The sequence below is a fragment of the Saccostrea echinata genome, unplaced genomic scaffold (assembly GCF_033153115.1).
Source record: "Saccostrea echinata isolate AGI-Se365-2 ecotype Australia unplaced genomic scaffold, CSIRO_AGI_Sech_v1 ptg000047l, whole genome shotgun sequence".
In the NCBI taxonomy this organism is placed as follows: domain Eukaryota; kingdom Metazoa; phylum Mollusca; class Bivalvia; order Ostreida; family Ostreidae; genus Saccostrea; species Saccostrea echinata.
In genome coordinates this window covers 1,272,986-1,300,963 of record NW_026889796.1, presented here as the reverse complement: position 1 = coordinate 1,300,963, position 27,978 = coordinate 1,272,986, and the positions used below count along the sequence as shown (strand labels likewise).

At 34.0% G+C, this 27,978-nt stretch overlaps 3 protein-coding genes across 3 annotated transcripts in view; 1 reads left to right on the top strand and 2 right to left on the bottom strand.

The window, feature by feature from the left end:
* LOC133202316 (leucine zipper putative tumor suppressor 2 homolog) overlaps positions 1–6,677 on the bottom strand; it is an 83,289-nt gene extending 76,612 nt beyond the window's left edge. The window contains exon 1 of the mRNA XM_061338112.1: positions 6,668–6,677. The gene's annotated coding sequence lies outside the window, so the exon portion shown is untranslated. The remainder of the gene's footprint in view (positions 1–6,667) is intronic.
* LOC133202315 (E3 ubiquitin-protein ligase TRIP12-like) overlaps positions 1–9,738 on the top strand; it is a 30,423-nt gene extending 20,685 nt beyond the window's left edge. Inside the window, exons 22-38 of the mRNA XM_061338110.1 lie at positions 58–243; positions 495–596; positions 745–837; positions 1,070–1,264; positions 1,431–1,627; positions 1,902–2,014; positions 2,242–2,393; positions 2,878–3,023; positions 3,343–3,496; positions 3,821–3,919; positions 5,504–5,618; positions 5,744–5,898; positions 6,093–6,257; positions 7,127–7,291; positions 8,311–8,424; positions 8,628–8,826; positions 9,117–9,738. Of these exons, the coding sequence (XP_061194094.1) occupies positions 58–243; positions 495–596; positions 745–837; positions 1,070–1,264; positions 1,431–1,627; positions 1,902–2,014; positions 2,242–2,393; positions 2,878–3,023; positions 3,343–3,496; positions 3,821–3,919; positions 5,504–5,618; positions 5,744–5,898; positions 6,093–6,257; positions 7,127–7,291; positions 8,311–8,424; positions 8,628–8,826; positions 9,117–9,313 (2,547 nt within the window). The 3' untranslated portion in view covers positions 9,314–9,738. The remainder of the gene's footprint in view (positions 1–57; positions 244–494; positions 597–744; positions 838–1,069; positions 1,265–1,430; positions 1,628–1,901; positions 2,015–2,241; positions 2,394–2,877; positions 3,024–3,342; positions 3,497–3,820; positions 3,920–5,503; positions 5,619–5,743; positions 5,899–6,092; positions 6,258–7,126; positions 7,292–8,310; positions 8,425–8,627; positions 8,827–9,116) is intronic.
* Positions 9,739–16,798: 7,060 nt separating this feature from the next.
* LOC133203038 (tyrosine-protein kinase SRK2-like) lies at positions 16,799–26,110 on the bottom strand. Its single transcript, XM_061338894.1, has 8 exons — positions 25,359–26,110; positions 23,548–23,965; positions 20,330–20,598; positions 19,772–19,936; positions 19,048–19,307; positions 18,553–18,706; positions 17,878–18,009; positions 16,799–17,589 (listed from the first exon to the last, which is right to left on the bottom strand). Exons 1-8 carry the CDS (start codon positions 25,852–25,854, stop codon positions 17,414–17,416), a joined length of 2,070 nt encoding a protein of 689 aa, XP_061194878.1. The 5' UTR covers positions 25,855–26,110; the 3' UTR covers positions 16,799–17,413.
* Positions 26,111–27,978: the final 1,868 nt, after the last annotated feature.

The window sequence follows — 27,978 nt, the reverse complement described above, 5'->3', positions numbered from 1 at the left end:
AACCTTTAGTCAGATGAAAACTACATGTACAGTAAAGTAACAACTGCTTTCTTTTAGTTTGACAGTGGTTTGGAAGGAATGAAAAGCATAGCTGTGATTATGAGAGACAGTGATGTCTCGCCTTTTGAAATCATCCACAGCGGCCTTGTTCAGAAGCTGCTGGCCTATCTCACTTCCTCATCATGTGTCGTCCCCCGAGACGTTAGGATCCGACGCTTCCTGCACATCTTCCTCAATTGTCCGGTCAGTCCTATAAGATCCATTGTTTTAATCAAAGTAGGAATTCTCTTGTGAAGTCAACCATTCTGATTTACTCATACTTAATTAAAAAAAAAAAAAAAAATTGAATTTTTGATAATGGACTTTTAAGGAACACATCTGACTGGAGACTCATCAATTAGGGCAATATTTTATTGTAAAAAAATTGAAGATGCTCTATCCTAAAGTTAAATTAAGAAACATAGTGTTCAGAGTTGATATGATTTTCATTTTAGGCTCCTGATGTGTTACATGTAAAGAGGTTAGAGATTGAGGGAAATCCTGCAATGTCTTATCTAGTCAACAAACTCATTGGATGTCTTCATCAATTAGAACAGGTATGATGGTAATTAAAAGCAGTGAAACCTCTTGATTTAGTATCGGATTTTAAAAATAAAAATAAAGATGGAAAATTTTATAGCTAGTCCAAAATCTCAAAATACATACAAAGAGAACTTGTTACCAATATGTTATTTTTTAAATCAGTTTCAGGTCAAAGTTCATGACCTTCCTGGAGGCAGTACCTCAAGTGGGAGAGGATCAAATGCTCTCCGGTTCTTTAATACCCATCAGCTGAAGGTATTTTGATTATTGCCAGTGAAATTGTGTGTATGTTTATTGAGAAAAGGAAATTCCATAGCTTCATTTCTAGAAAATTGAGGAAGATGAAGTTTGCTGTTGCACTGTGTGTGACTGTATTCTTGAATTTAACAATTTTTTAATTTTATTATTTTTTCCTCCAAAGTGTAATTCCTGTATTAATTCATATTATACTTGTAAAATGCCATAATTTTTTTTTCTTTTCGTAAAGTGCAATCTCCAGAGGCACCCAGAATGCACGACCCTGAGGCAGTGGAAAGGAGGACCCGTGAAGATAGACCCTCTGGCCTTGGTACAGGCCATCGAGCGGTACTTAGTAATCAGAGGGTACGGCAGAACAAAACCTGATGGAGACGATGATATCAGTGATGAAGAAAATTCTGATGATGATGTTGATGACACAATGGTAGGTCTTGAGAGAGTCAGTCAATCCTCTATGTATCTAATCACTAGCAAGTAATCAGCTTAGTGTGTGGAAAATTGTTAATTGAGTGTTTATCAGCCTGATAGCTTTTACAGTACGTGTGATACCACATTTCTTTGTGGCTCTAGGACATGGTTTCTGTTTGTAGGCTGCAGTATTCATCAGTCAGGGGACAGCTCGACACAAGTTGGAGTTTTTCATGGGTGACCGATTCCTGCCATACAACATGACAGTGTACCAGGCTGTCAAAAATTTTAGTAATCCTGGTGAAACGAGTGAAACAGAAACTGAGGCTGAAAGTCCACTGGGTCATGCCAACATCTGGGTCCAAACTCACACTATATGGTAAATCATAATTATTCTTTAATTTTCCCTAAGAATCACAGATTAACCTAAGGAAAAGATTTAGGATTTATTTTATCCTACTGTGAAATGTGAGAACTTTTCAATTTCAAGCTAAAATGTGAACATTGGTAATTTTTTTCCCTTCATAATGCTGTTGTACACCATAAATTTGGCTTTGCAGTCCTTGTAAATTAGTAATGGAAGGGAAATAGGTACTCAAATGCATATAAAGCCATCTCAGTTTATAAGTTGGTATAAAACTGTTCCCTGACAGGTACCGTCCTGCCACAGAGAGCGATGAAGCTTCAGCCACAAGTCCAAAGAAGACCAAGGGAGATAACAAATCTCAGAAAACAGTGCGGAGGAAGATGGATGAATTATGGAATGGTGAGATACTTCACGAAGTTTTAATTGGGAATATAAATCTTTTATGTCTGTTTTTGTTTCAAAGCACTTAATAAGGGGAAATGATTTAAATATTGGGACAGAATCTGTTATTGAAGGACATTCAATTCTTGCATGTGAAGATTTGAAGTTAAACTTTGAACAATTGCTTGTGTACATACATAGTTGGACATAAATCTTTATTTTACTTGCGTCATAATTTGCAATAGATGGTCACTGCCCTGTGATGGTTCCTGCCCTGAATGCGTACCTGACAGACAAACTTCCCGCTTTTGTCACTGTTCAGGATGCCTCATTGGACATTATAGCTCTACTAAGAATCCTTCATGCCTTCAATAGATACTGGTCAACCATGTATGAGGTTTGTACTAATTGAATGATACGTGATTGAAATTTGGAAATGATACAGATGAGCAAGATTAGTTGAAGCTTTGTGTGTAAATACAGCAGTAAGACTAACTCACTGCACCTTGGACATCATAAAGTTGAAGTACTGTGAAATCACTAATTTTTGTGTGGGTTTAATTTTCGTTGTTTTCGAAGTATGAAGAGACCCACGGATTCATTTCCTCCACCAAACGTAAAATGTCTTATACATACTACTTAATTCATTATCCACAAAATCAATTCCCCATGAACCCAAAGTTTTTCCTCAAACCACAAAAATTTGATCCCACAAAAATCTGTGGTTTTACAGTATCAGGAATAAATGTTTTTAGATCTCAACTAACTTTCTCGTACATAGGAAGTCATTGTAATTAAAAATGACGTCCCAGTTCAAAATTCTGGCAAAACCAATGTTCTTCCATACTAATGTATCAATATGATTGTGATATTTTGTATAGGTGCCTTGTCCAGTGAATCCAATACTGCCATACACTGAATTTCTAAGTTCGAAATTAACAGCTAAAGCTAATCGTCAGCTACAAGACCCACTTGTTATAATGACAGGGAACCTTCCCAACTGGCTGGCAGAAATCTCCACAGCGGGGTAAATATTTAAATGAGAATCAAATTTAATCTGCTAGAATTTGCTAATGAGTGTACAGTTGCCTGTATAGGATTGTAAGAAAGGTCCAATGAACATTTGTTTTGGAGTTTCTTTCGATTTTAATACTGTTTTAAGGTATCTAGTAGATTGGTTGACCTTTGATGTACAATAGTTTTAAATTTATGAAGGTAACAACTGCTAATTTTTTTTCAGGGGTTGGTTTTCATGTTGGGGAGGGGTTGCTTAATATCTGAATAATTCAATATGCACAAAGGAAATAATATAGTTTGGAAGTTGACTCTTCTTTTTTTCTTTTCAGACCATTTTTGTTTCCATTTGACACACGACAGCTATTGTTTTATGCTACCACCTTTGATAGAGACAGAGCTTTAATGAGACTACAGGACAACACAGGAGATAACGGTCCGGCAGACAGTACAGACAGGGTGGCACCGAGGCTGGACAGGAGAAGGGTCAGTTAACACAGTATTACAGTCTCAACTTACAACAAATCTTACTCACATGTAATGATTGACAAGGATTGATGTTCAGAATTGAGCCCACATCAGCTGAACAAAAATAAATTGAGTTGTACATGGTTACCATTTTTGGGGAGGACGTCATATATCTTATGGTCTCTTTCAAATCATTACAACATATCATCATAGGAAAGAAGATTTGTCTTACATTCTTCATGATTCCTGTCAGATTTGGTGGAAAGCTGCTGCATAAAAAATTTAATTGCAAAGATGTCTTTGTTTCTAAATGCCTAATGTTTAAGTGTTGACTTATTACAGAAACAAGTCAGCAGAACAGATCTGTTAAAACAAGCAGAGAAAGTGATGGAGGACATAGGAAACTCAAGGGCTCTCCTGGAAATCCAGTATGAAAATGAGGTAAGTATATCATAAACAGCCTGCTCCACTTGTATGGAAGTCACTTGTGTAACCGTGTTTTACTATATCTTAAAATCATTTAGAAATCTTGTTATGATAAATGTTCAAACTTCTATACTTATAAATTAATAAATTTTGCAAATAAACTTCGAAACGGGTGCACTAGAGTTCTTACTTACTCCTCTAACAATACACTATATTCAAGATGATGTCAGTAAACTATATTCAGATTTCATTCGCATAGTAAGTGTCGCATATTAAATAAAAAGTCTACTTTTATTTTCTATAAACAGCCATGAAATAGCAAAAACGTGAGTACGGTGGCGTTTCCAGTTGGCGGATCTAAGTTACTGGCAGTTTTTAATGAAACTGACAACAAGCAATTGTTTATTTATTTCATAAAACGTCATCACTTTATTATTCAATCAAAACTTGATTTAAATGATATAAAAGAAATAAGTTGTGATAACCGATTAAAAAGGGAAATGTGCACATTATTTTCGTCATTCGCCAATCTTAATATTGAAGGAAGCTTCTAGAACATCATATAGCATCGAGCCCGATGTTAAAAAGAAAAACGAGGCGATTCTAGCTGCATGAACATAAAAAAAAGCATTTGTGTGAATGGTCATTGAAATAATGGTAAATCATTGATAACACTTTAAGTTGTGAATATATTTATATATCGAAAGACTATTACATATATGTAGTAGGTTTTTCTAATAAATTTATCGGTAAAATTTGTAAATTTATCGGTAAAATTTGTATTTTCCTTACTGAGAGCATCGTGGCAACGAACCCGAAGTACAATTAAATTTGCTTACATGAAAAGAGAAAATTAATGAATAAGGTATTGTTCAAATATAATTAAAGTTGTAAAATTTTGTGCTTTAATCAATACATTTCAGTTTTTTTTCTGAATACAGTCTTTTGTATCAAATGCTCGGCCTATTCATAGGGCGTTAAACAGCTAATTTTTACACAGGTACTCGGATCTTGGTATATAAATATGTATGTACCGGGTACCTTATTGATATGTAAAAAAGGTAAAGTACATTTTTTACAAATCAATAAGGTACATACATATTTATTAACCAAGACCGAAGTACCTGTGAAATAAATATGTATGTACCGGGTACCTTATTGATATGTAAAAAAGGTAAAGTACATTTTTTACAAATCAATAAGGTACATACATATTTATAAACCAAGACCCAAGTACCTGTGAATCCCCCCCCCCCCCCCCCCCCAGTAATCAATTTATCAATAAAATGTGCATATTCACTCCTTTTATCCTTGGTGGAAATGAAATGAGAGCACCTGAAGTACAATATCCATAACATTGTATAACAGGTTTCACAATAAGTGTCAATTAAATGATATTGTTATTTTTCAAGATTTTACAAAAAGGGGGTGGGGTGGGGGTGGAGACGTACATTTACTTCCTGTGGGATTTTGAACAAACTATTCCTTCTATAAGCCTGTAGGTTGCCAGTAAAAACTATAATATATTTTCTGTCGGTAGTGGTGTAAATTCAATTCCCCACGCTTGCACAGGATTTCATCTAGTGTTTATGATTTTAGGTTGGTACTGGGTTGGGTCCCACACTCGAGTTTTATGCATTAGTATCTAAGGAGGCACAGAAGAGTGACCTTGACCTGTGGAGAGGGGAGGCCATCAAGGAGAAAAGTGCATCTGGTATGTTCTAACAAAATTCTTGACACAATACATGTACTAGGCTACACATACATGCACATAACTTCAATAGTTTTATATTTCAATTTGTGAATATTTTGAATAAAAACTTTGTCTATGAAATTTAGGTACAGATGAAGAAATTCTGTACTGTTACTCCCCTTGTGGTTTGTTCCCATCCCCACTACCTCGAAATGCTAAAGCCGCTGTTATCAACAGGGTCAAGGCCAAATTCAAGTTCTTAGGCAAGTTCATGGCCAAAGCTCTGATGGACTCTAGGATGGTATGTATTGTATCATTTCTTCTGTGTGTTGTAGAGTTCTTGGTCTGTAGTTTGTCAAATGCTGTAACATAGATTATTGACTTTTGTTAAGGTATGGCTACCTTGGCATTTCTTTTCGAAAATACTAAATGAAATGTCACATGCATTTACATGTACGTGTATTTTTATATTAAAATTTGTGTTTTATTTTACAGCTGGATATTCCTCTCAGTTTGGTTTTCTACAAGTGGCTGTTGGGACAGGAACACAGTCTGACCTCAAGTGACCTTCAGCATCTTGACCCAGTGATTGCTAAGTCATTCCAACAGCTTGAGGATGTATTACATCAAAAGCAGAGAATTTTCACTGATAAGTCACATGTAAGTTCACATCTCACTGACAAGTCACATGTAAATTGGCATTACTGATAAGTCACATGTAAGATGTCATCACTTACAGGGTTGCAAAGAACAGAAGCCATGTGTGCCTCCAACTTTACAAATTTTACTAGCCCACATCAATATTTTGAGGCCCATGATTTTTTGTTTAATTGGTCTTTTCGCATTATAATCAATGAGAAGTAAAACTTTGCATTTCACTGTCTTCTTTTACCTGCAGATTTAGACTCCCCTGGTAAACTTTAATGCTTCCCTTCAATTCAAAACCTCACATAGTCGTACATGTATGTTGAGACGATCAAGGGTCTAGAAAACATGGTGTAGGTAAGAAACAGTGAAAATGAAAGTGTGTTTAATAGTAGAATGAAACCACAGGTGGGTTCCAGAAAAGTTCCAAAAAACTTTTTTACTTGCCGTGTGGGCAATAATTTCGCTGCCCAGGGACAAAATTTCGTGCATTTAAAAGTGGGCTAGTGGTTATATGCATCCCTGACTTGGCGATCACTTCTTTTGTAACATCTTTGACAAATCACATTAAAGTTCTCCTCACTGGTGATTGCAAGTTAGTAAACTGTACTATCAAGTCCAGGTCACTGATATATCTAATGGCGGTCAACATTGTCTAAAAATCTAAAATTACATACATGTACCTTAAACTGTGTTTTAAAAAAAATAAGCACACTCTAACCTTTTAAATTTAACAAGTTTTGCAGAGCAACATTTTCCTTTGAAGTATAAAGATTATATACATGTACATTTGCTGGGTTTAAAATTTCTGATAATAAGGGTCTTGTACATGTAGGTCTGTTGTAAAATTTCCACTTCATAACTTTTTGCTCATAACTTTGTAGACGGATGAGAGTCGTCAGTTGGCATTAGAAAGTTTGACCATGGATGGCTGCAGTATAGAAGATCTAGACATCACCTTTACACTTCCTGGGTATCCCAGCATAGAACTAAAGAAGGGAGGGCATGATATCACCGTTAGTCTGGATAATCTAGAGGAATACCTTCAGGTAATACAATGTTATGTTGCCTTCAGGTATAAAACATACAGGATGCATAAATCTGTAAATGTACAAGTTAAAAAAAAGAACAAATCAGATAAGATACAGTCTCATCAAACACCTGGCTTTTATACGCTAAATCATACGATATGGCAAAATGTCAAAAAATATTTTCAGGACAGTTTGTTTAAAACTTGCACTTTAAATGACGATAATATTCATAGAACAAAGGTTTTTTTAATATATGTTGAGTTTGCACTGATTTTTTTTTTTTTTTAAATCGATGGAGATATGAGAGATGATAACATTTATCAACAAACCTGTCGGGAGAATCTTCGCAAGTCCTGCTTGAGTTTCGCCCAGCTTCGTTTCTTCCTCATCCAATGATCATATTGATCTCCCAAATAAACTTTGGTCAGGAAATTGGCTTGTTCACGTCCTCTTTTCTATTGTCAGTCTTTTCTTGGCCAAATTTGTCAAGGAAGCAGGCCTATCCGTGTTTTACTAGTCATGCTGTTTATATGATAAATATATGCATGCCAGAATAGCATGGAAGGCAGAACCCCTTACACATTGTGTTGTATATTTATTGACCATAAATAATTATTAATTTTTAGGATACAATGTGTAATCAAAATTATTTAATTATGAAACTTGTTATTTTCTGAAAGTTTATGCATTTATGAGAAGTAAAAAAATTCCAAACCCTATTGGAAAATGTTCTTAAGTCGTCTTTTTTTTTATGAGATATGCCATACTGTCTCTCTAAGGCTTCACTGAGAGACAATACTTAAATTGATAAATCATTTCATTTTATTTTTTTTTTTTTTATATAAAATTGGACTGTCTCAAATTTGCTTATGTATGGTTGTACTAAATTTGCTTCAAATTCTTTTTTCATGCCCCTTTTCTATTAAAAAATTGTCGTAATTCCTGGAAAAAAGTCCATTTTAGTGGTCATTCTCCTTTAGGTATTAATATTTTCAAACGTTTATTCATTAAAATATTTTGCATTGATATGATTTCAGTTGGTGGTCCATTGGAGTCTGGTGGAGGGGGTGTCCCGTCAGTTTGATGCCTTCAGGGAGGGATTTGAGGAAATTTTCCCTCTTTCCACTTTACAGAGCTTCTATCCAGAGGAGGTAAGTTTTATATATACATCTTTCAGTATTTATGTTAATAAAAATCAATTAATTCCAGAATGGTTGTTTAGGTACTTTGTGTAATTTGATTCATTTGTAATGTTGCAGATTATGGCTTTTCTAAAACGAGCTTTTGTTTTCCCTTTAATATTGATATGCATTGAATGGCCATGAATCCTGTTATTTTTCTCTGTCTTGTGTAGTTGGAGCAGCTGTTTTGTGGCAGTAAGAAGGAGGTATGGGATGTTAAGATGCTGATGGAGTGTTGTCGTCCGGATCATGGTTACACACATGACAGTAGATCTGTCAAGTTCCTGTTTGAGATTCTCAGTTGTTATGATGATACAGAACAGAGGCAGTTTTTGCAGTTTGTTACTGGGTCCCCACGATTGCCAGTTGGTGGTAAGTTCTTTTGCAAACCGTTATCTTTCAGTTCAATGATTTATGTTATAATTATTTGATTTCAGTTCAGTGATTTATGTTGTAGTTGTTTGATGTAATATGTATTTATAAAATAATTCTTCCGAACATAAGTTAATTCTTTTCTGCATGAACGCAGGAATAAAATTTGCTTAAACTGCATATTAAAAGAACATGGAGCAATAATTTATTATTGCTCCATTATTATTATTATTATTAAATATTTGAATTATTAAAAAAATATTAATAATTTATTATATTTTTCTTAACAGGCTTCAGAAGTTTAAACCCACCGTTGACTATTGTTAGGAAAACATTTGAAGGATCAGAGAATGCAGACAATTTCTTACCCTCTGTGATGACGTGTGTAAACTATCTCAAATTACCAGACTACAGCTCCGTGGACATTATGAGAGAAAAATTGGCCATAGCTGCCAAGGAGGGACAACTCTCTTTCCACTTGTCTTAAGAAAGATTCTGATTGGCTGATAACTCTGAGGTTAACAGAGCAAATGTAGAAGTGTTGAAGGGAATAAAAAGTGTAGTTAGATTGTGCTTATTCACATTGGATGTACACATGGTTCAGCTGGTAGTAGATGCATAAAGCCAGGATTTGAATATCATTGGATTGTATGAATTTCTGCCCTGCAAAACTCACATGAAAGTGAATAAACTGCCGTAGATACTGCTATACTGGTTGTGTTTTCTTTTGTTTCATGGATGATATAAAAAGAGAATTTGTATCTGCAACTTTATTTTGTTTGTATTTTTTTTGTATCTCTCTGTTAATGAGGCAAGCAGGGCAAATCCTTCACTTTAAATGAATTATCTGTCATTGATATGTATTTTTTTTTTTTGTTTATTGAAATAAATCTTGGCGTTATATTCAGAAAACTGTTACTTATAAAAGTCTCCGTGATATTAAGTTGTACTGAATTGTTGCATCCAGTATTGGCATTTCTACATGCAAACTTTATTATCAACTTTCCTGGAAAGTCCTGCAGTCAGTTTAGCTCACCTGAGCTGAAAGCTCAAGTGAGCTTTTCTGATCACCCGTTGTCCGTCTGTCTGTCCATCCGTCTGTAAACTTTTCACATTTTCAACTTCTTCTCAAGAACCACTGGGCCAATTTTAACCAAACTTGGTACAAATCATCCTTGGGTGAAGGGGAGTTAAAAATTGTTAAAATGAAGGGCCAAGTCCCCTTCAAAGGGGAGATAATCAAGAAAAGACAAAAATTGGGTGGGGTCATTTAAAAATCTTCTTCTCAAGAACCACTGATCCAGGAAAGCTGAAACTTATATGGAAGCATCCTGGGGTAGTGTAGATTCTAAATTGTTCAAATCATGACCCCCGGGGGTAGGGAATCAAAGTTTTACATTGAAATATATAGTAAAAATCTTAAAAAATCTTCTCAAGAATCACTGGGCCAGAAAAGCTGAAACTTATGTGGAAGCATCCTGCGGTAGTGTAGATTCTAGATTGTTCAAATCATGACCCCCGGGGGTAGGGCTGGGCCATAATAGGGAAGCCAAGTTTTACATTGAAATATGTAATAAAAATCTTTTAAAATGTTCTTCTCAAGAACCACTGCGCCAGAAAAGCTGAAACTTATGTGGAAGCATCCTGGGGTAGTGTAGATTCTAAATTGTTCAAATCATGACCCCCGGGGGTAGGGCGGGGCCACAATAGGGAGTCCAAGTTTTACATTGAAATGTGTAGTAAAAATCTTTAAAAATCTTCTTCTCAAGAACCATTGGGCCAGAAAAGCTGAAACTTACATGGAAGCATCCTGGGGTAGTGTAGATTCTAAATTCTTCAAATCATGACCCTGGGGGTAGGGTGGGGCCATAATAAGTACTACAAGGGGGGGGATCAGGTGAAAAACAGCAAGGCCAAAGTTACTCAGGTGAGCGTTGTGGCCCATGGGCCTCTTATTGTCACTTATTTTTAGCTCACCTCAACGAAGTTGGGGGAGCTTATGTAATACCCTCGGCGTCGGCGTCCCAGGTTAAGGTTTTTGGAGCAGTTTTCTTTTCAAGTACTTCTATGGCCTATATTAGTCAGAGATGCATGGAGGATGCTTCTAGTGTGTTTCCTTGTACCAGTCAAGGTTTCAGATGCTGCAATTTCAGCTAAAGAATGACCAGGTTAATGTTTTTGGAGCAGGTTTAAGTTTTTGGAGCAGGTCTCATTTCCAAGTAACTATAAGCCCTATATTGACCAAACTTGCATGGATGATACATCTAAGGATGCACACTACTGAACTTGCTTCGGATGCTGGATCTGACCTACATTTTCCGGATGAGTGACTAGGTTAAGGTTTTTGGAGTAGATCTCATTTCCAAGTAACTATAAGCCCTATATTGACCAAACTTGCATGGATGATACATCTAAGGATGCACACTACTTGACTTGCTTCGGATGCTGGATCTGACCTATATTTTCTGGATGAGTGACCAGGTTAAAGTTTTTGGAGCAGATCTCATTTCCAAGTAACTAAAAGTCCTATATTGACCAAACTTGCATGGATGATACATTTAAGGATGCACACTACTGGACTTGCTTCGGATGCTGGATCTCACCTATATTTTCTGGATGAGTGACCAGGTTAAAGTTTTTGGAGCAGACCCCATTTCCAAGTAACTAAAAGCCCTATATTGACCGAACTTGCATGGATGATACATTTAAGGATGCACACTACTGAACTTGCTTTAGATGCTGATTCTGACCTATATTTTCCGGTGAGTGACCAGGTTAAAGTTTTTGGAGCAGATGTCATTTCCAAGTAACTATAAACCCTATATTGACCAAACTTGCATGGATGATACATCTTAGGATTCACACTACTGGACTTGCTTCAGATGCTGGATCTGATCTATATTTTCCGGATGAGTGACCAGATTAAAGTTTTTGGAGCAGATCTCATTTCCAAGTAACTATAAGGCCTATCTGAACCAAACTTGCATGGATGATGCATCAAGGGACGAACAATCTCAAAACTTGCTTGGGATGCTGGATTTGACTTACATTTTCTGAATGAGTGTCTAGTTTTAAGTTTTCAGATAAGTCCATTCCCAAGTAACTGCAAGCCCTATCAGACCAAAATTGCATAAATGTTGCATCTAGGGATGCACACTCCTAGATTATTACTTTAGTGTGGGACTTTGCCTTACTTAAAGACAACATTCGTTGAGGTGAGCTCTGTAATCTCTGATTACCTATGTTTTGTATAGTTATCATTTATTCTGTGCCTAAAAGAATTTGAGCAGAGACACTAGTATGATGAATTTTAAAAATTTGAAGTAATTTGAATCCTCTCCACCCAAGTATACTTTTTGACAGATTTGATTGAAATTGTTCCAGTGGTTCCTGAAAAGTAGAAAATGTGAAAAGTTGACGATGAAGCCTACAGACAAGTTCAAATTTTGATCAAAAGCTCACTTGAGTCTTTGCATCAGGTGAGCTAAAAAAAATGGATGACGGGAGTAGCCTGAATTACTTATGTCTTAAAAGAAGGTGTGCGAATAAGCCGGGAAAAATCCCTGTGTTCAACAAATAAGAATGGGAAAAATAGATCTCAATTATAACACTTTCTTTGATATTTCAAATAACATTAATGTATACTTTATGCAAAATGTACAAACTTTGCAACAATCTCACAAGTGTTAAATTTTCATCTATGAAATAGAATGCCCTATCTTCTCTCCTTTAACAGTTAACAACAATAATAAAATTTTTGAAAAGTAGGTCAAACTTGAAGGTCAGGGTCATAGGGTCAAATATCAAAGCTCATTCAGAAACTTCTTGTCACAGTGATGCACTTGTCAAATATGATTGTCCTTTCTTTTGTCATTCAAAAGTTATCACCAATTTTAAAATTTTAGAAAAGTAGGTGAAACTTCAAGTGAGGTCACAGGATCAAAAATCATGAAACATTTGGAAAGGTTTTGTCACATGTAATGTACATGTAAAATATGAATGCCCTATCTCTTCTCAAGTTATGACCAAGGAAAAAGTAATTTTAAAATTTCTGAAAAGTAGGTCAAACTTCAAGGTCAAGGCCATGGGGTCACAAAATATTAGTATATTTAGAAAGGTCTTGTCACAGGTAATGTATACATGTTATATATGAAAGCCTTATCTTTTCTCATTCAAAAGATATGACCAAGGTTAAAGTTTTTGTGACAGACAGACCAACAGCTAGACAGACAGACATACTGACAGATGAATGAGATTTATTGTCCCCTCGCTTTTGCAAAAGTGGTGGACAAAAATACCTTATCTTTGTACATAAAATGTTCTTCAAAGACACTTATGTGGAATCATCCTCAGTTAGTGTAGATTTAAATTTGTTCAAATCATGACCCTTGGGGGTAGGGTGGGGCCACAATGGACGAGCAAAGTTTTACATAGAAATATATAGGAAAAATCTTTAAAAGTCTTCTTCTCAAGAACAGCAAAGCCATGATTAATCATATTTATATGGAAGTGTCCTCAGGTAGTGTAGATTCAGATAAGTTCAAATCATGACCCCCGGGGGTAGGGTGGGGCCACAATGGATGAACAACGTTTTACATAAGAATATATAGGAAAAATCTTTAAAAGTCTTCTTCTCGAGAACAGCAAAGCCATGATTAATCATATTTATATTGAAGTGTCCTCAGGTACATGTAGTGTAGATTCAGATGAGTTCAAATCATGACCCCCCCAGGGGGTAGGGTGGGGCCACAATGGATGAGCAAAGTTTTACATAGGACTACTTAGGAAAAATCTTTAAGAATCTTGTTCACAAGAACAACAAAGCTATGATTGGTTATATTGATATGGAAGCATCCTCAGGTAGTGTAAATTCAAGTTTGTTCAAATCATTACCCCTGGGGGTAGGGTGGGGCCACAATGGACGATCAAAGTTATACATAACTAATTTCTGCTTTTTTGCTAACCACAGTGCTCAGGTGAGTGATGTGGCACATGAGCCTCTTGTTTTATACTTCTATGGATCCTGTACAGTGTTATATTATACTCAGGTGACTGTTAGGGCCCTTGGGCCTTTGTAAATGTATAATTATATGAAACGTTTTTTAAAAAAAGTTTTTAATGGTCAGACACTTGTAAATAATAAATGAATACACATTACACAATACTGAAAATATTTAAAGACCAGAGACAAATGTTTGGGAATCATGCTGAATTACTCTGAGTAGCTGCCACTTCTTGCTGAAGCACTGTTGAATGTATTTCATTGTAAAAACTGGTGATACAGTGAAAAATTAGGAGTATAGTAGTAATAGCACTGACATATACACGCAAGTTTCTTCCAAAGTTCCAAAGTTTCTGCAGATTACCAGACTATTTTGTTGACCCTTGATTGTCCTATTTCTCTTGTTTGAAGCAATACAGCTTCTTTTATCAACTTATTTTGCTTTAATATATAAAATTTTATTAAACTGCAATTCTCTGGATCCTTTACAGGGTTGTATTATACAAAGGTGACTGTTGGACCTTGTTTGACCAAGAAACTGCAGCAAGCATGAGAGTGCATGAAGGTTTTTATTTGTTTGTTCCTTTTTTGAAGTCATCATAGTCCTTTTTCAAATAAACCGCTACACAAACACCCATTAAGTATAGTAGATTTATTAACTTGAAATGTGGTATATACAAAACCACATGACAAAATGTCACCAATAACAATGGTTTTATGGAGTGGTACATATATTTTGAGACCACTTATATTTAGCAATAACAAGTAGACTTGGTTGCAAAAACAAGACAGACAAAAATGTACACGATTGCTGATACATACAAGTACAAACCTTCATAAATGTCATGTACAACCTACAGAAAATAAGGTTTTGAAAATAAAGTTTCATTTACTGTGGACTTTCAATGCCCAAACAGGTCAAATTTTTAAAAAATCGGTGAATACAACAGCCCTGCAGAATTCAACCAGTGATGTTTACAAAATGCCTTTGATAACATTGATTATTGCAAGTTTTCCATCACTCTCTTCACAAACACATAAAATTAAATACCAGATGAACAGACTAAACACGTTTTTACCAAACATACTGGCTCAAGATCCCGAAAATTACAGAATTGTCTTCTTATTCACGATTTTAGCCAGGTGTACGAGCCTGGTCTTATTAATTGGACAAAAATTCACACTACATGCTGGGTCTTTTGCACTAAAAACATTAAGGATGAAGATAAAAAAGTGAAAGTCTTGATGAAATGTAAAATAATAATGGGGAAAAAAAGTGATGGATGGTAAAAAAAAAAGATTGAATTGATGAGAGTTCATATTCACAACCTAAAATTTTCTCAGATATACATGTTTAAAAATATACACTGAATCTATATATACACGGTAAGTTTCATTTTTACATAGTATTGATTTCTTAAAATATGAAAATTCTCATTATCTTACAACCATTATAATAATTGCAGAAAAAGTGGTCTAAATTGTACATAAAATATTAGTTTTAAGTGATACTTGTAATTAGAAATGACAACTATCCATCTAAACATATATTAAAATTTGAAAATTCAACTTGATGGAGTATGATATTAAATATATTTTGATAATTTTTTTAAGATACATACCGGTAATCACTGAGATAAGATTTCTGGTAAATGCATTCTTTCACACTGCCTTGTATGAATATCATATTTATATATATACACATATTTACAAAAATTTCATAGCAAAATATACACTTCAAATGTGTGGGACAAACATATCTAAATCTTATCTCTTTATTGTGACATAATTTTGTCAACAGTTATAGGCATTCATGAAAAATACCACTTTTTATTAGTAAATAAACCATTATTAAAACTACATATATATGCACCAAATGGAGAAAAAATCCATATCATCTCACTAAGAAAGTCATTTGGAAACACAACTTATTGCTTATACATTTCAGATTCAGATATTGGAAATGAACACAGGTTTTCAAGAAAGACTTTTTCCTATTTCCATCATAGAAAACTACATTTTTAAATGCATGCTTTATGGATTGCATTAAGTAATAATGATTATGCTGTATAAATTATGGAACAAACTTTGTTGTCTTAACATCCCCCACCCCCCACCCCAGTCAAAAAAAATCTTTTAAGTACATAAACTTCTCCAATTTTCAAAGTGCCAGTAAGAACGTGTATGCAGAAAAAAGATAAGCAAATCTTCACTGATGTATGTCTGTAATACTACATGTATGTTATTTGGCAAAGAAAAGACCAGGTATACAGCAGTTATCAGTTAATGGGAGAAAATAAGAAAAGATAGATAATCACTTTGTATTCAAGATGTCAAGGCAAGAATATGACCTAAAGTATATATGATAAAAGAAAATCTAGATGTAAAGCTGATATCTGCTTCTTGTGCAATAATCATACAGTCGTAACAGAGTTGAAACTACTGGCCTGAATATTTGAGACAGAAAAATGGTTGATATATGTATTTGTCACTTTAAAAAAAAATGCTTAAGACTTCACCACTGAATATTAAAGTTTTTCATCTATTCTTAATTTTTTTTTCAATTTAAAAGTACATTAAAACTTCTCATCCTAATTTTTTTCCTAAAATCAATCTGTAAGTACCTTCCAAAGAAAACATGGATTAAGAAGTCTTTTATTTTACATTTTTTCTTTACATTTTCAGATTTTGAAAAGAACATCATGTTTTAATGCACTGTGGTGAATACTATAATTAGTTTATATATGTTACCAGATAATGCATACTTTAAAATGTAGAACTTGCAAAATGCAATGCAAGACACAGAGACAAGGCAAACCAGTAAATACACCTGTACAGCCAGCTGTCATTCAAGACAAATTGTACCCCCCCTTCCCCCCCCCCCCCCCCAAAAAAAATACACAAATTGAAATTTTTCAAAAAAAAACAAAAAAAAACAAAAAAAAAAAACTATCAAAGTTGTTCAAAAATTTTTGTTTACCCAGGAAAAAAAAAGAAGAAAGAAAAAAAATTCCAATGAACTGTAACAATTTTGTGTAAAAAGTGACATTCAAAATACACCGTATGTTTGAAGTCAAATGTATGCAATATCTAAAAGATTAATATTGATTATGTCATGTACGAAATAAAGCAGGTTTCAACTTTAAAATATTTGTATTAAAAAAAACTAATTTTCTTGTTTGGAAAAACAAAAAAAAATTACACAGTTTTGTGTCATTTGGTTTCTGGCCCTTTGGGGATTTTCTAGTTTTGTAGATAATGTACATGAATGTTTTCCAAAAATTGCAAAATTCAGTACAAACAAAATATACATATATGTATTACCTTAAATAAATTTGATATTTGTAGTAAATATTTGTATAATTAAGATATTCTCTATATACAGAATTCTTGTGTCGGGTAAAATTTACAGTCAAACAAAACAAAAAGCAATCATGTAGAAAACAAAGAAATAATTCACTAACAGAAAATTGGATTCTTAACCACCATTACACACTGACAGAGAACTGGTGGAGTTGCTTGCCCTTGGTACAATTCGAGTTACATGCCCTTAAATAGTTCTGTGGTTGAACACATGTGGCATTGTCATGAACTCTGATAGTCATGTAAGAAAGTATTTAAGAAGTCAAAAGAGGGGCGGGAGGGTGGATTAGAATTCCAGCACGTCAAAATGACCTCGTAGACTTCCTGGGGACAAATGTCAGGTTTTGGCATTCTGTATCCCTGCTGCACATGTTCAAAAGCTTCCTTTGATCCCATACCTACGATTCAAAAGTTCATCCATCCCAATTAAAATACAAGTATTTAAGTGAGCTTCTTGAAAAAATTATTGCCTCCATTTTTTTTTTTTAATTCATACATTAATTCAACATTATCTACACATTATCAATTTTAAAATGGTCTTTCAAGGTAGATGTATTTTTTGCATCAGATTTTTCCTTCACCATTTCATATTCTTTTGATGAAGATGCAAAAATCTAGTCTCTCTAAAAGAAAAAGTGTACCATTCTGGAATTGCAAAAATTACAACCAAAAAAAAAAAAACTTACCTTCATAAGGTTCTTTCCCATATGTAAAGATCTCAATCAGTACGATGCCAAATGTCCATACATCCCCTTTAGTACCATATTTGTTACACAGTAGCACTTCTGGTGACATCCATTTAATGGCCATTTTCAGCCCTGGAAAAGAGAAACCGGGTTAAGTACACTAATTAAGCCATATTAAATTTTCATGCATTTCAAATATCATATATCATTTTCAATCAATCTCTTTAATTTCCCCCAATATATACAAATAAGTTAAGGTTATTCTCTGCATATAAATTTGCTTGCACATACAAAAATCTGAAATGGAGTGTTTCCAATCCATAAAGATTTTATACACAAAGAAAAAGATATACATGTAATCACCCCCATTCCCTCTTGTACTGTATATTTTGTTCAATAATCTCAATTATCATCACTCAATAAAATATCAAAATAGTGAAGCCAACTTTAAAATAGTGTTTGTTTGCCCTCTTCTGACTCAGGATGAAAAAAATTTGGTTTGTAGGTAGGTGGGAAATTTTTAACACCATTGCTAAATTTTCCTATTTTCCAATATGCATAAAACATAAGTGTTTCCTGGTGGTTAAAAAAAGTTTTTTTTTAGCCAGTTGGTCGGGAGAGGGCAACCAAACAATTTTTTTAAAGATCGCCTGAATCCTGGAAATTTTTTTTTACCTCTTCTGAAGTTAAAGTCTGGGTCATCTTGCACCTTTGCCATTCCAAATCCAGCAATCTTAACTACATTACGTTCTCCCACCAAAATGTTACGAGCTCCTAAATTCCGGTGCACAAAATGCTCCTTCTCTAGGAATGCCATACCTTCAGCAATCTGAAATAGAGTGTACACAGATGTAAGTTAACAGTACAACAACCTAAATCATCAGGTATCCTCCTTCCATTTTATTACTGTTTGAATGCTTTCTCTTTCATAATAAGTTTACTAATTGAATTGTGTGTCTGTATGAAGTCTTGGGCATTCAGAACTCATCAAGAAATTTTTTTACCCTTTTCAATATTTGTATGAAAAGTACATGATCATCACACAGTAAATTATAATCAATCCCTAAAAATAAGAAACCCTTAAAACATTGACAAGTTTTATATTATTCTTATCAATATCCCATGTTTTAAAACATGTTTAAACAGACCAAAACATTTTTTTTTTCAAACCTGTGCTGCAATCCAAAGGAGCTGTGACAGGCCAAGTTCGTGACCTTTGCCCTCCCTCAGGTAGTTGGAGAGTCGGCCGTTAATCATATATTCTAAAAGGAGGTAGATGGGTGTTGTCTCGCTGGATACGCCCAGCAGTTTGATGATATTGGGGTGCTGTAGTTGCTTCAGGAGCTGGGCCTCATCTAAGAAGGCGGCTGAGCTAACAGCGTCTTTTTTCTGTATTTTTACTGCAATGTCTCTTGAACTGTGCCATCGGGCTAAATTAAAAAAAATTGTCCTTGACATGGTATAACTTACAACGATTTAATGCCTGTACAGTAATTAAGAATTACTTTATTTTTGCAATAAATAGAAAATGCAAGTTTTAGCTGTGAAATGAATATCTACTTAATACATTTGAAGGTTTGAAAGATTCAAAAATATATAGATCAGACTACACGTATACTGTTCTTAAGATTTAATAACTTTATTTCTTTAGCTAGCCCAATTAATATTTAAGAGGGTACTTTATTAATTATTATAGATTTTGCTCATATACATGCCATGAAGAAATACTATATCTTGCTAAAACATGCAAGTTTTTCTGCACTTATGATTAAATGTAATTTTCTTTCCAGGTGTGTTATTAAATTATTTTATAGAATGTCACATATTAAACACATTTTCCATGCTTTATTCAACCCATTTACTGTTTATTCCTTGAATGAAACCTTTATCCTACCTAGCCACACTTCTGCAAACTGTCCACTCCCTAACTTTCTAACACGTAAGACTGTATCTCTAGTACTGGCGTACTCGTCAGGTTTTCCTCGATCAAAAGCCCATATCAGAGACCTGGGCTTCATGCAAATTTGTTGAAGTTTGCAACAAAGACCATCGGCATTGTCTGCAGAAAAAAAAAGAAACCCCTAAAGATATTAATACAAACTAGACGTGACATTATCATTCTGTATTCTAAATAAGTCAATTCTGTATTGATACTAGTGGTAATTTTTTTTGACATGTATAATTTTTCATTATGTCCAACTATAAATTACATTTTTATGAAAGTCATATTTTTACTAGTATGTAGCCTTGCTTATAACATATTGTATGCAAGTTCTTATTTGGTAACTTGAAATAGACTTGTCTAATGCTAGCAAAGAATATCTAGTGGAACAATAGATTTAATTTCATTTTCATCTTCAGACATATCTGTACATGCATGTCATTTAAATAACATAATATTTTAATACCATTGAAGAACTTAAAGAGGAGAGAGAGGAAAATGATTACAAACCTGTGTAGTGATTAACCAATTCACTAAGTGTTTTGAATCTTTTCCGTGGTGTTATGAAGTAGCTTTGAAATGCGACGTGGGGGTCTCTCTGTGTGTGAATTTTATAATGTTTGACGATGTATCCCCTTAATTCATCACAGTCCCTCACAGACAGGGTGTACGTATCAGGGGCTGCCTCTCCCTGCCTCACCAGGTAAGTCCCTTTGGGGTACCCCGGGCTCAACAACCAGTCCTCCGAAGCTTGTCGAGACACCTTACCAAAGTACCAACTAAAAGATCAAAAAGGAACTCGCTATTAAAAACATTTTTAAAAACCACCTTAATTTCATGATCAAAGTATTTCCAAAATATATACCAATGCAATTGCATACAACCAGCACTGAACAGTCTTATATCCAGTAATATGAGAAAAATAAATTAAGATTTCAGTCTATTAATTGTTTATCATGTAAGTGCAATTTTAATTTTATTTATCAAAAACATTTTCATAACTGAATACATATACTGGTATGTAATTCTTAATTTAATTAATTTCATACATAAAAGCCATTTTGATTACTGGTATATTAAAAAGAAACTATATTCATTCAATATCATTCTCTGGGAATGTACTGCAGTTTAGTGTTAAAAGGTTAATCAATATTTAAAAAAAAAAACTATTTTAAGAAGAGCAAAGAAAAAAATCTTCCAGTTATACAAACACTCAATTCAGAAAAGTTCACAAAAAATGGAAACTAATTTCCCCACACCTGCCACATACTGGAGATATCACACAACAAAAAAAATCTGCAAAAATTAGCTTTTCCAGAATTATTTCCTGGCAATTTTAGTTAAAAACACTCAAAGCTTTCAATTTTTTCACAGTTCTCAAATTTGTTGCCTTTTTCACCTTTTTGCCTTTTTTTATTTAATTAAAGCAAACTTTATAAAAATCTTCACTTGTTTGAGTTATATTTAACTTGAGTTGATATTTTCTTCTTTCATGAAAATATACCTATTATACTTTATTTCTGCAGGTGTTCTAACAATATGCTCAAACAAAATTTTAGATCAATTTTTAACATGTTCACGGTGCCCAAATTTTGAAAAAAAAAGTTTATAAAAACTCTTTTTCTTCACTCAAATTTTCTTTAAATTTATCACACTATATCCGCATTAAAATCCTAAATTCACAGCAACACCATGTATAGATTTCATCAATCAAAACCCCGTCTACGTTTTATTAATTTTTTACAAGTATTGCTTTTACTTTCTCCTACTGCGCCTTTTATCCCATGACCTAAAAAAGAACAAGCAAGCAAAAAGTACACAGTTATGTCAATTAATTAATGGAATGAACTTGCAAGAAATTGCTCGAGAAAAAAAACTTGTCTTATCATCCTCCCAACGTACATAGAGTCTGGTACCGGTAATCAATTTCCGAACTGAATGCCCCCCGCAAGTCTTTTATCTATTAAGTTTTCGTTGTGCATCTTTTTCAATGCTGGCCCAGGTATATTGGCAGGCAGTAAACATCTTATATTTTACAAGCTCTTTGAGTTGCAGGTGTTTTTCAGAAGCTATGTAAAGTATTCCCGTGCCAAAACTCGCATCTAGCTTACATAAGCTTTCAAGAGGCAGATCTCTTGTATGAAATACTGTATGGAATGTTAAGAGTCAAATCTTTGAAACCTGATGATTTTTATAAAAAAAAAAAAAAAAATTCTTGAATTCAAACAGTGTATTTTGGCAGGGTTAGATCTATATATTTTATCATCAAGAAATCCAACTGCCCCAGTAAAATATTCAGGTCATGAAATGAAGGTTGTTAATCATGTTCCTACGACAAAAACTTTAAAAATCAGGTTACTAGGACCTATTTTTTTTTTTTTTTAATTTCGTTGATATTGTTTACAGTTTCTAAAGGAATAAAACATGTTACTTGATGTACCATGTACTAACTACTGTAAGGGATTACACTACCAAAATTTATTAATCTTTTAGTCGTAACAACAGGATCATAAAATGCTTCAGCAGCCACCACAAGAACAATATGACAGCTTTGTAGCCGAGATCAGGGGAGGATTTGGTGAGATATGGCGAGATAATTAACATAATGATGAAGATGAAACAAAACAACATATGGCACATGCCATCAACTTTTTATTATAATAGTTTTTTCTGGGCCCTTGTACATATTCAGATATATTATGAATGAGCTTGGATTGATGATGTGGTTAGAATGGGTAGAGGGCTTCTCCATCTCATACCTTGTAATTTATTAATATTAAATTCTAACATTGAAAAAAAAATTAATAATCAGGCAATAACTCTCTGACACCCATCATATACAAATGATTTATGGAATATTTTTCCACATAAATTTTCATCACTGATTTTTGTGTAGACTAATACATAATTTTTAACAGTTTTTGATGCATCTCTCTGTAGAAATACATCCTTATCTTTTAATACTGCTAAAAATTTTAAACTTCTGCAAGTTTGATGTATCAGTAGTGATTCCTGGTGAATTTTAAGACTTCAAGCTGAGTCTCGATATCTTGTATAAATACAAACTGAAAAACAAATACGAAATTTTCCATCCAGAATTTGATAAGATGAGGGATACAAAATATGTAGACCATTGATCATTTTTCGGTGACTCATCTAAGTAAACTTTGAAATCCTTAAAAACGAGATTCGATAAATTCCTTAAAATTGTCCGCATTTCATGCCAGAATCAAATCGCAGATAAATTATATTTCCCACATTCTTTGAAATTATTTCACAAAATTTATATCCATTTTGCAAATTGAATTCCTTATCAGATGACTGAATAGTGTCAGAATAAATGAAAAATATTCTTCGACGCATCAGATCAGTGGAACAGATAACTACATCAATTCTATAAACATACAGTTCTTTACATGAAAACATGAACACTGTTGATTTTTATGATAACCTTATGTCTTTCAATTGAAAAATTTGAAACCTTTGTCAACTCTTGAAAAGTTATCAAATTGTTCAAATAATTAAAATGATGTGGTTAAGCATATAAAGTAATGGATACAAGTCCTTTTGACTCCAACTTAAGCATTATAAAAAGACTTTTTAATGAACTGTATAAAACTTTCTCATTTAACCTATAAAACCAGTATAAATTCACATTTAAAATCTCTTAAAAAAATTCTTTCCTCTGATGAGCTTTCTAAGAGTATAAAACTTTAACATATACATACTCAAAAGTTCTCAGATGCTGTTCCTGGGGTGTGGGTGGGGCAAAAGTCCGAGGAGGGGAGACCAGGCTGTTACTAGTCTGCTGCTTCCCGGGGGAGGGACTGAACCTCCAAGGCTCCTCATCCTCTTCTAATGTATCGGACAAGGAGAGGAGTAAGAAATTATCCTGGAAATCCCCTATCCCCCTCTCTGGAATTTTCACATCCTTTCTGCACATGGGGCACGGAAAGTGTCCAGGTTTTTCCCCGGGATGCCTCCTCACATAGTCTCTCAAACAATGTTCACAAAAGCTGTGAAGGCATGGTAAAGCTTTTGGTTTGATAAAAGATTCCAAACAAATCTTGCAACTTAGAAATTCTTCCTGTAATTTTTCACGTAAACTTGATCGACTGGATGGCGTTTTGGCCATGGTTAGCCATTCTGGGAAAAAAAAGCAAATCACATTTGAGTGTTATTTAGTATTTCTGAATATCTAATATCTGTACATATTTAATATAACTGATGGGTGTGGAAAATATTGAAATAGCACATCAATCTGTGCCATTCTCTAGACCAAGGATAAGGCTAAAATACATCCGTTGCACCAAACAGTTGTCTCAGCAAAGAGGATTTAAAAATCTAAAGCATAAGAATGAAATTATATTAGAACTTTTTGTATAAAAATTAACAAACTTTTAAATATTCTTCATTCATAAACTTGAATTTTGAAAAAAAAATATTGGGTATGAAAAGCAGAGAAAACCACAAATAATTTTTGCTTTGGCCTCAATTGTTATATCACTGATGATCACCCAATACATTTTGGTTCTAATGAACTCTCAAGCTGCTCTTTAAAACCGACCCATTCTTTCATGTTATTTGCGTTTTTAGCCCCACATTGGAACATGTGATCAGTAAAATGCAGCGGATGATAGGGTGATCTTGTGAACATCCTGCCCATTATCTTAATTAAAGTTCAACCACAATGCTGTGAATTTCATGGGGAAAATTCCAGCATTTTGATTGTTTCCGAAATTATCACTTCTGTTGCTAACTCCTTGTTACATTTTTAGCAGATATTTGATGACCCTCCGATCATTATAACACTGATGGGTGCACTTCACTCCATAGAGACCCAAGACAGTTTTGCTACCAAAATTAATACATCTTTTGTAACATAACAAGCAATTCCTGTGCTTTGAAGCTAAGGATTTGTAATAGACTATGGTACAGATTGCCTTTGTGATGGTGTGATAAATTATCATAGATTGTCGTATTCAATGTATCATTAATTGAAATGGTCATCAAAATGAGTTTTGTTTCTAATGACTTCATGTTTCCAAAATGATTTTCTGTACATACCCTTTAAACATTTAAAGATCTAATCTATGGTTTATTCTTGGCACAAAGTCTTTTTTTGTTATTTCAATGAATCTATGGGTCACTTTCAATTTGAGGATTATGTGAATAATGTTCTTTCTTTATGAACCCCTGCAGCTATAAATATTTAAAATATAGATCCTGGCATAAAGTTAGTACTAATTCAAGTTTCAAAATTATCACCATCTTAAAGTAAGCTTTATTATTTTAACAAGTAATCAAACAAGATGATTACGATTACCCACATAAAGACAAGAATTTCATAAGCCATTTCCTGCAAAGGGGAAAACATATGGCAAGCCTAATTCCTAACCACACGTAAAAACTGCATCAATTAAGCACCAAGTTATGTGATTGAAAAATCCATATCTTTTTTGTACTGGTAATGTTTAGTAATATGAAATTCATTTCTAGTCAAATGCAAGATCAACATTTAGGTGCAAATACTGACTACCTGGGATGAAAGTCTTTTTCTTCCTGCGTAGTTTTGGCATAGTAGAAAATCGTTCCAATTTATCACAAGGTAAACTTATCATAGACTTTTCAGTCTCTGATGATATCACATCATTATTTGACCACCTTCTGATCTCACTGTCTGACCCCCTGACCCCTTCTGATGACCAATCATCACTGGTCTTTCGACCTGACAGACGAATAACACACTTATCAGAAAAGTCCTCTTCCTTATCCACAAAGTTCCAGCGAACAGACTCCGCTGATTCTTGAAAACACAGACTTTTCACTATTGTATCACAATTAGGCCCAGTCCTGGAATCTCCTTTAGTAAATCCATCTTCTGACTCTGACAAACTAAGCGGAGCCTCTTGAAGTAGATTCACTTTGTCCCCCTCCAAGGACTTTCCCAAGCCCATTAAGATTCTGCCCTTCTCTCCAGCTTTTCTTACAACATTGCTCAGCTTGGCTTTACATTCTCTTTTTCTTCCCTCCATGTGATTAGAACAAGCAATTAGAAGAAAAAAGAAGTCTTAAAACAGCGTGGCTTAATCCTTTTTAAGCCTATTAATCAGATTAACGCACTAATCTTTGCTGTTCCATGGGTATATCCTACCCATTCTGAAAGTTGTTAATCCTCATATCCTAATCACCTGACCAAACCACGTTTTGGGATTGGGTCATAATAGAGAGAGAGGACAACAGAAGCACAAACACACACACAGATGCTGAGAAGCCCAGAAACCAGGAGAACTTCCGGAGTTTTTCACCACACTGATGTTCAAGAGAGTTTTTGTTAGTGGAAGAGGATGCTCGCCTATCTGTCTATTCTGCTAACTCTTGTTTCCTGTTCATAATTACAGTGAGGCTCACCACAGGGTAAACACCTGTTAACAATCACCTCCAAAACCAAAATATCTCACACCTCCTCCTTGGCTAACAGATGGTGGTCAGACCTTCTGTGTACAACCAACAGGGAATATTATCCCCTCCCTTTCTTGAGCTGGAGTCCTGGGGGTAATGCAGTTAACAACTCCCATAAAAATTCTGGGAGTGAAAACACTTCACATACCTTCCTCCCCCTTTCCCCCCATTTCCTTTCATTTCCCCCTCTCTTCTCATCAATGAAGCATCAGTAGAGTGTAGAGGGAGCTTTTATGAATTAAGTACAAATGCCAGCTGGGGTAATTATGCCCTAGTTTTTTTTCTCCTCTAATTACAATTACAGGTATAAGGCATTTTATGACTTTGAGGTACTACAAATTCTTCTCTCTGATCTTAGATTATTGCATCATCTGATTGTACAGCAGTTAAAGGAAATCCCCATTGTCTAATTAGATGTTTAAGAACTTTGGAATGTCCCTGGAGCAGGGAGGGGGTAAACAGGAGCCAATCCCTCTAGCTGCATGCATTGCATAACTTCAACAAAACATCCAATAAATTTGCCTCTGTTGATGACAGGTGTGCAAATGCAAACTTTCCTATCAAATTTCAACACATTGTAAAACCAGGGATCAATACAACTGATTCCTTCAAGTTAGTTCATAAATTGTGTGCAAAATTTCAACTAGAACATGATCACTAATCATGAAAAAAAAATTATTAAAATTAATTTTTGGTATATTGATGCTTATACATGTATTTTATAATTAGTTTTAAAAAAAATGATGAAATGTATAGTAATTTCTAATATAGTAATTTCTAAATTTCCTTTTCAATTTTGAATTACAATGAAGCAAAAAATTTACACTACAAGAAATAATTGTGTATTTAATTCCAAAATCATTATATATGTGCACTATCAATAATTTAATAAAAAACTTTCTTCAAATTAAGATACCAGTTATTCTCTTAAGAGTAAGATGCATATCATACCTCACTTCAACTCGTTGAAGTCATTACACAGTGCTTCAATCTTTACAAATAGTGTAATCTTAATGATCGAGACAGTAGTTAAAATGTGAAGTGTCTTCAAGTACTATTTAGGAAGTTGTTTACAAAGTACGCAGATTTCACAATGTGAAACAAAGAAAGACTTGTTCAAAAACTGCAGAAATTTCATGAATTCTGATGTATTGTATGGGCACATCCCTTGACCATGTTGGTAGTCATGATTTAATGAAAACAACGTGACCTTTATTTCTTGAAACTGAAGTGATCTGAATGACATCTTTATTTATCCTCATGATTTTATTTTGCTCTTTGAAACTCAATATTAATGTGTTTCATAATCCCAACTTATGTATTAAAAAAAAAATCTTTGAATACAAAGCAGTGTAAATCTGAATATCCAAGCACTGTATTCCAGACGTAGAAAACGTTCAAATGTAGAAAATTTTCTTTGTTATACATGTATAACAAATACACAAATCTTGATTTAAGTGTTAATAAACTGATGAAAATGCAGCTACCTTGATATTATTTTACTCAACTTTAAAACACTGCATTGAGATTTGGTATAATAGTTAGAGAGCTAAGTTTTGTCTAAATTACGGTCCCTTCATTGATTCACCGGAAAAATCAATGTAAATTTTAATTTTCAAAAATTTATGGATTAAAGTTTAAGAATCATAGGTCTGGGTCTGATAGGCACAAAGGTACAATGATTAATACTAGCAGCA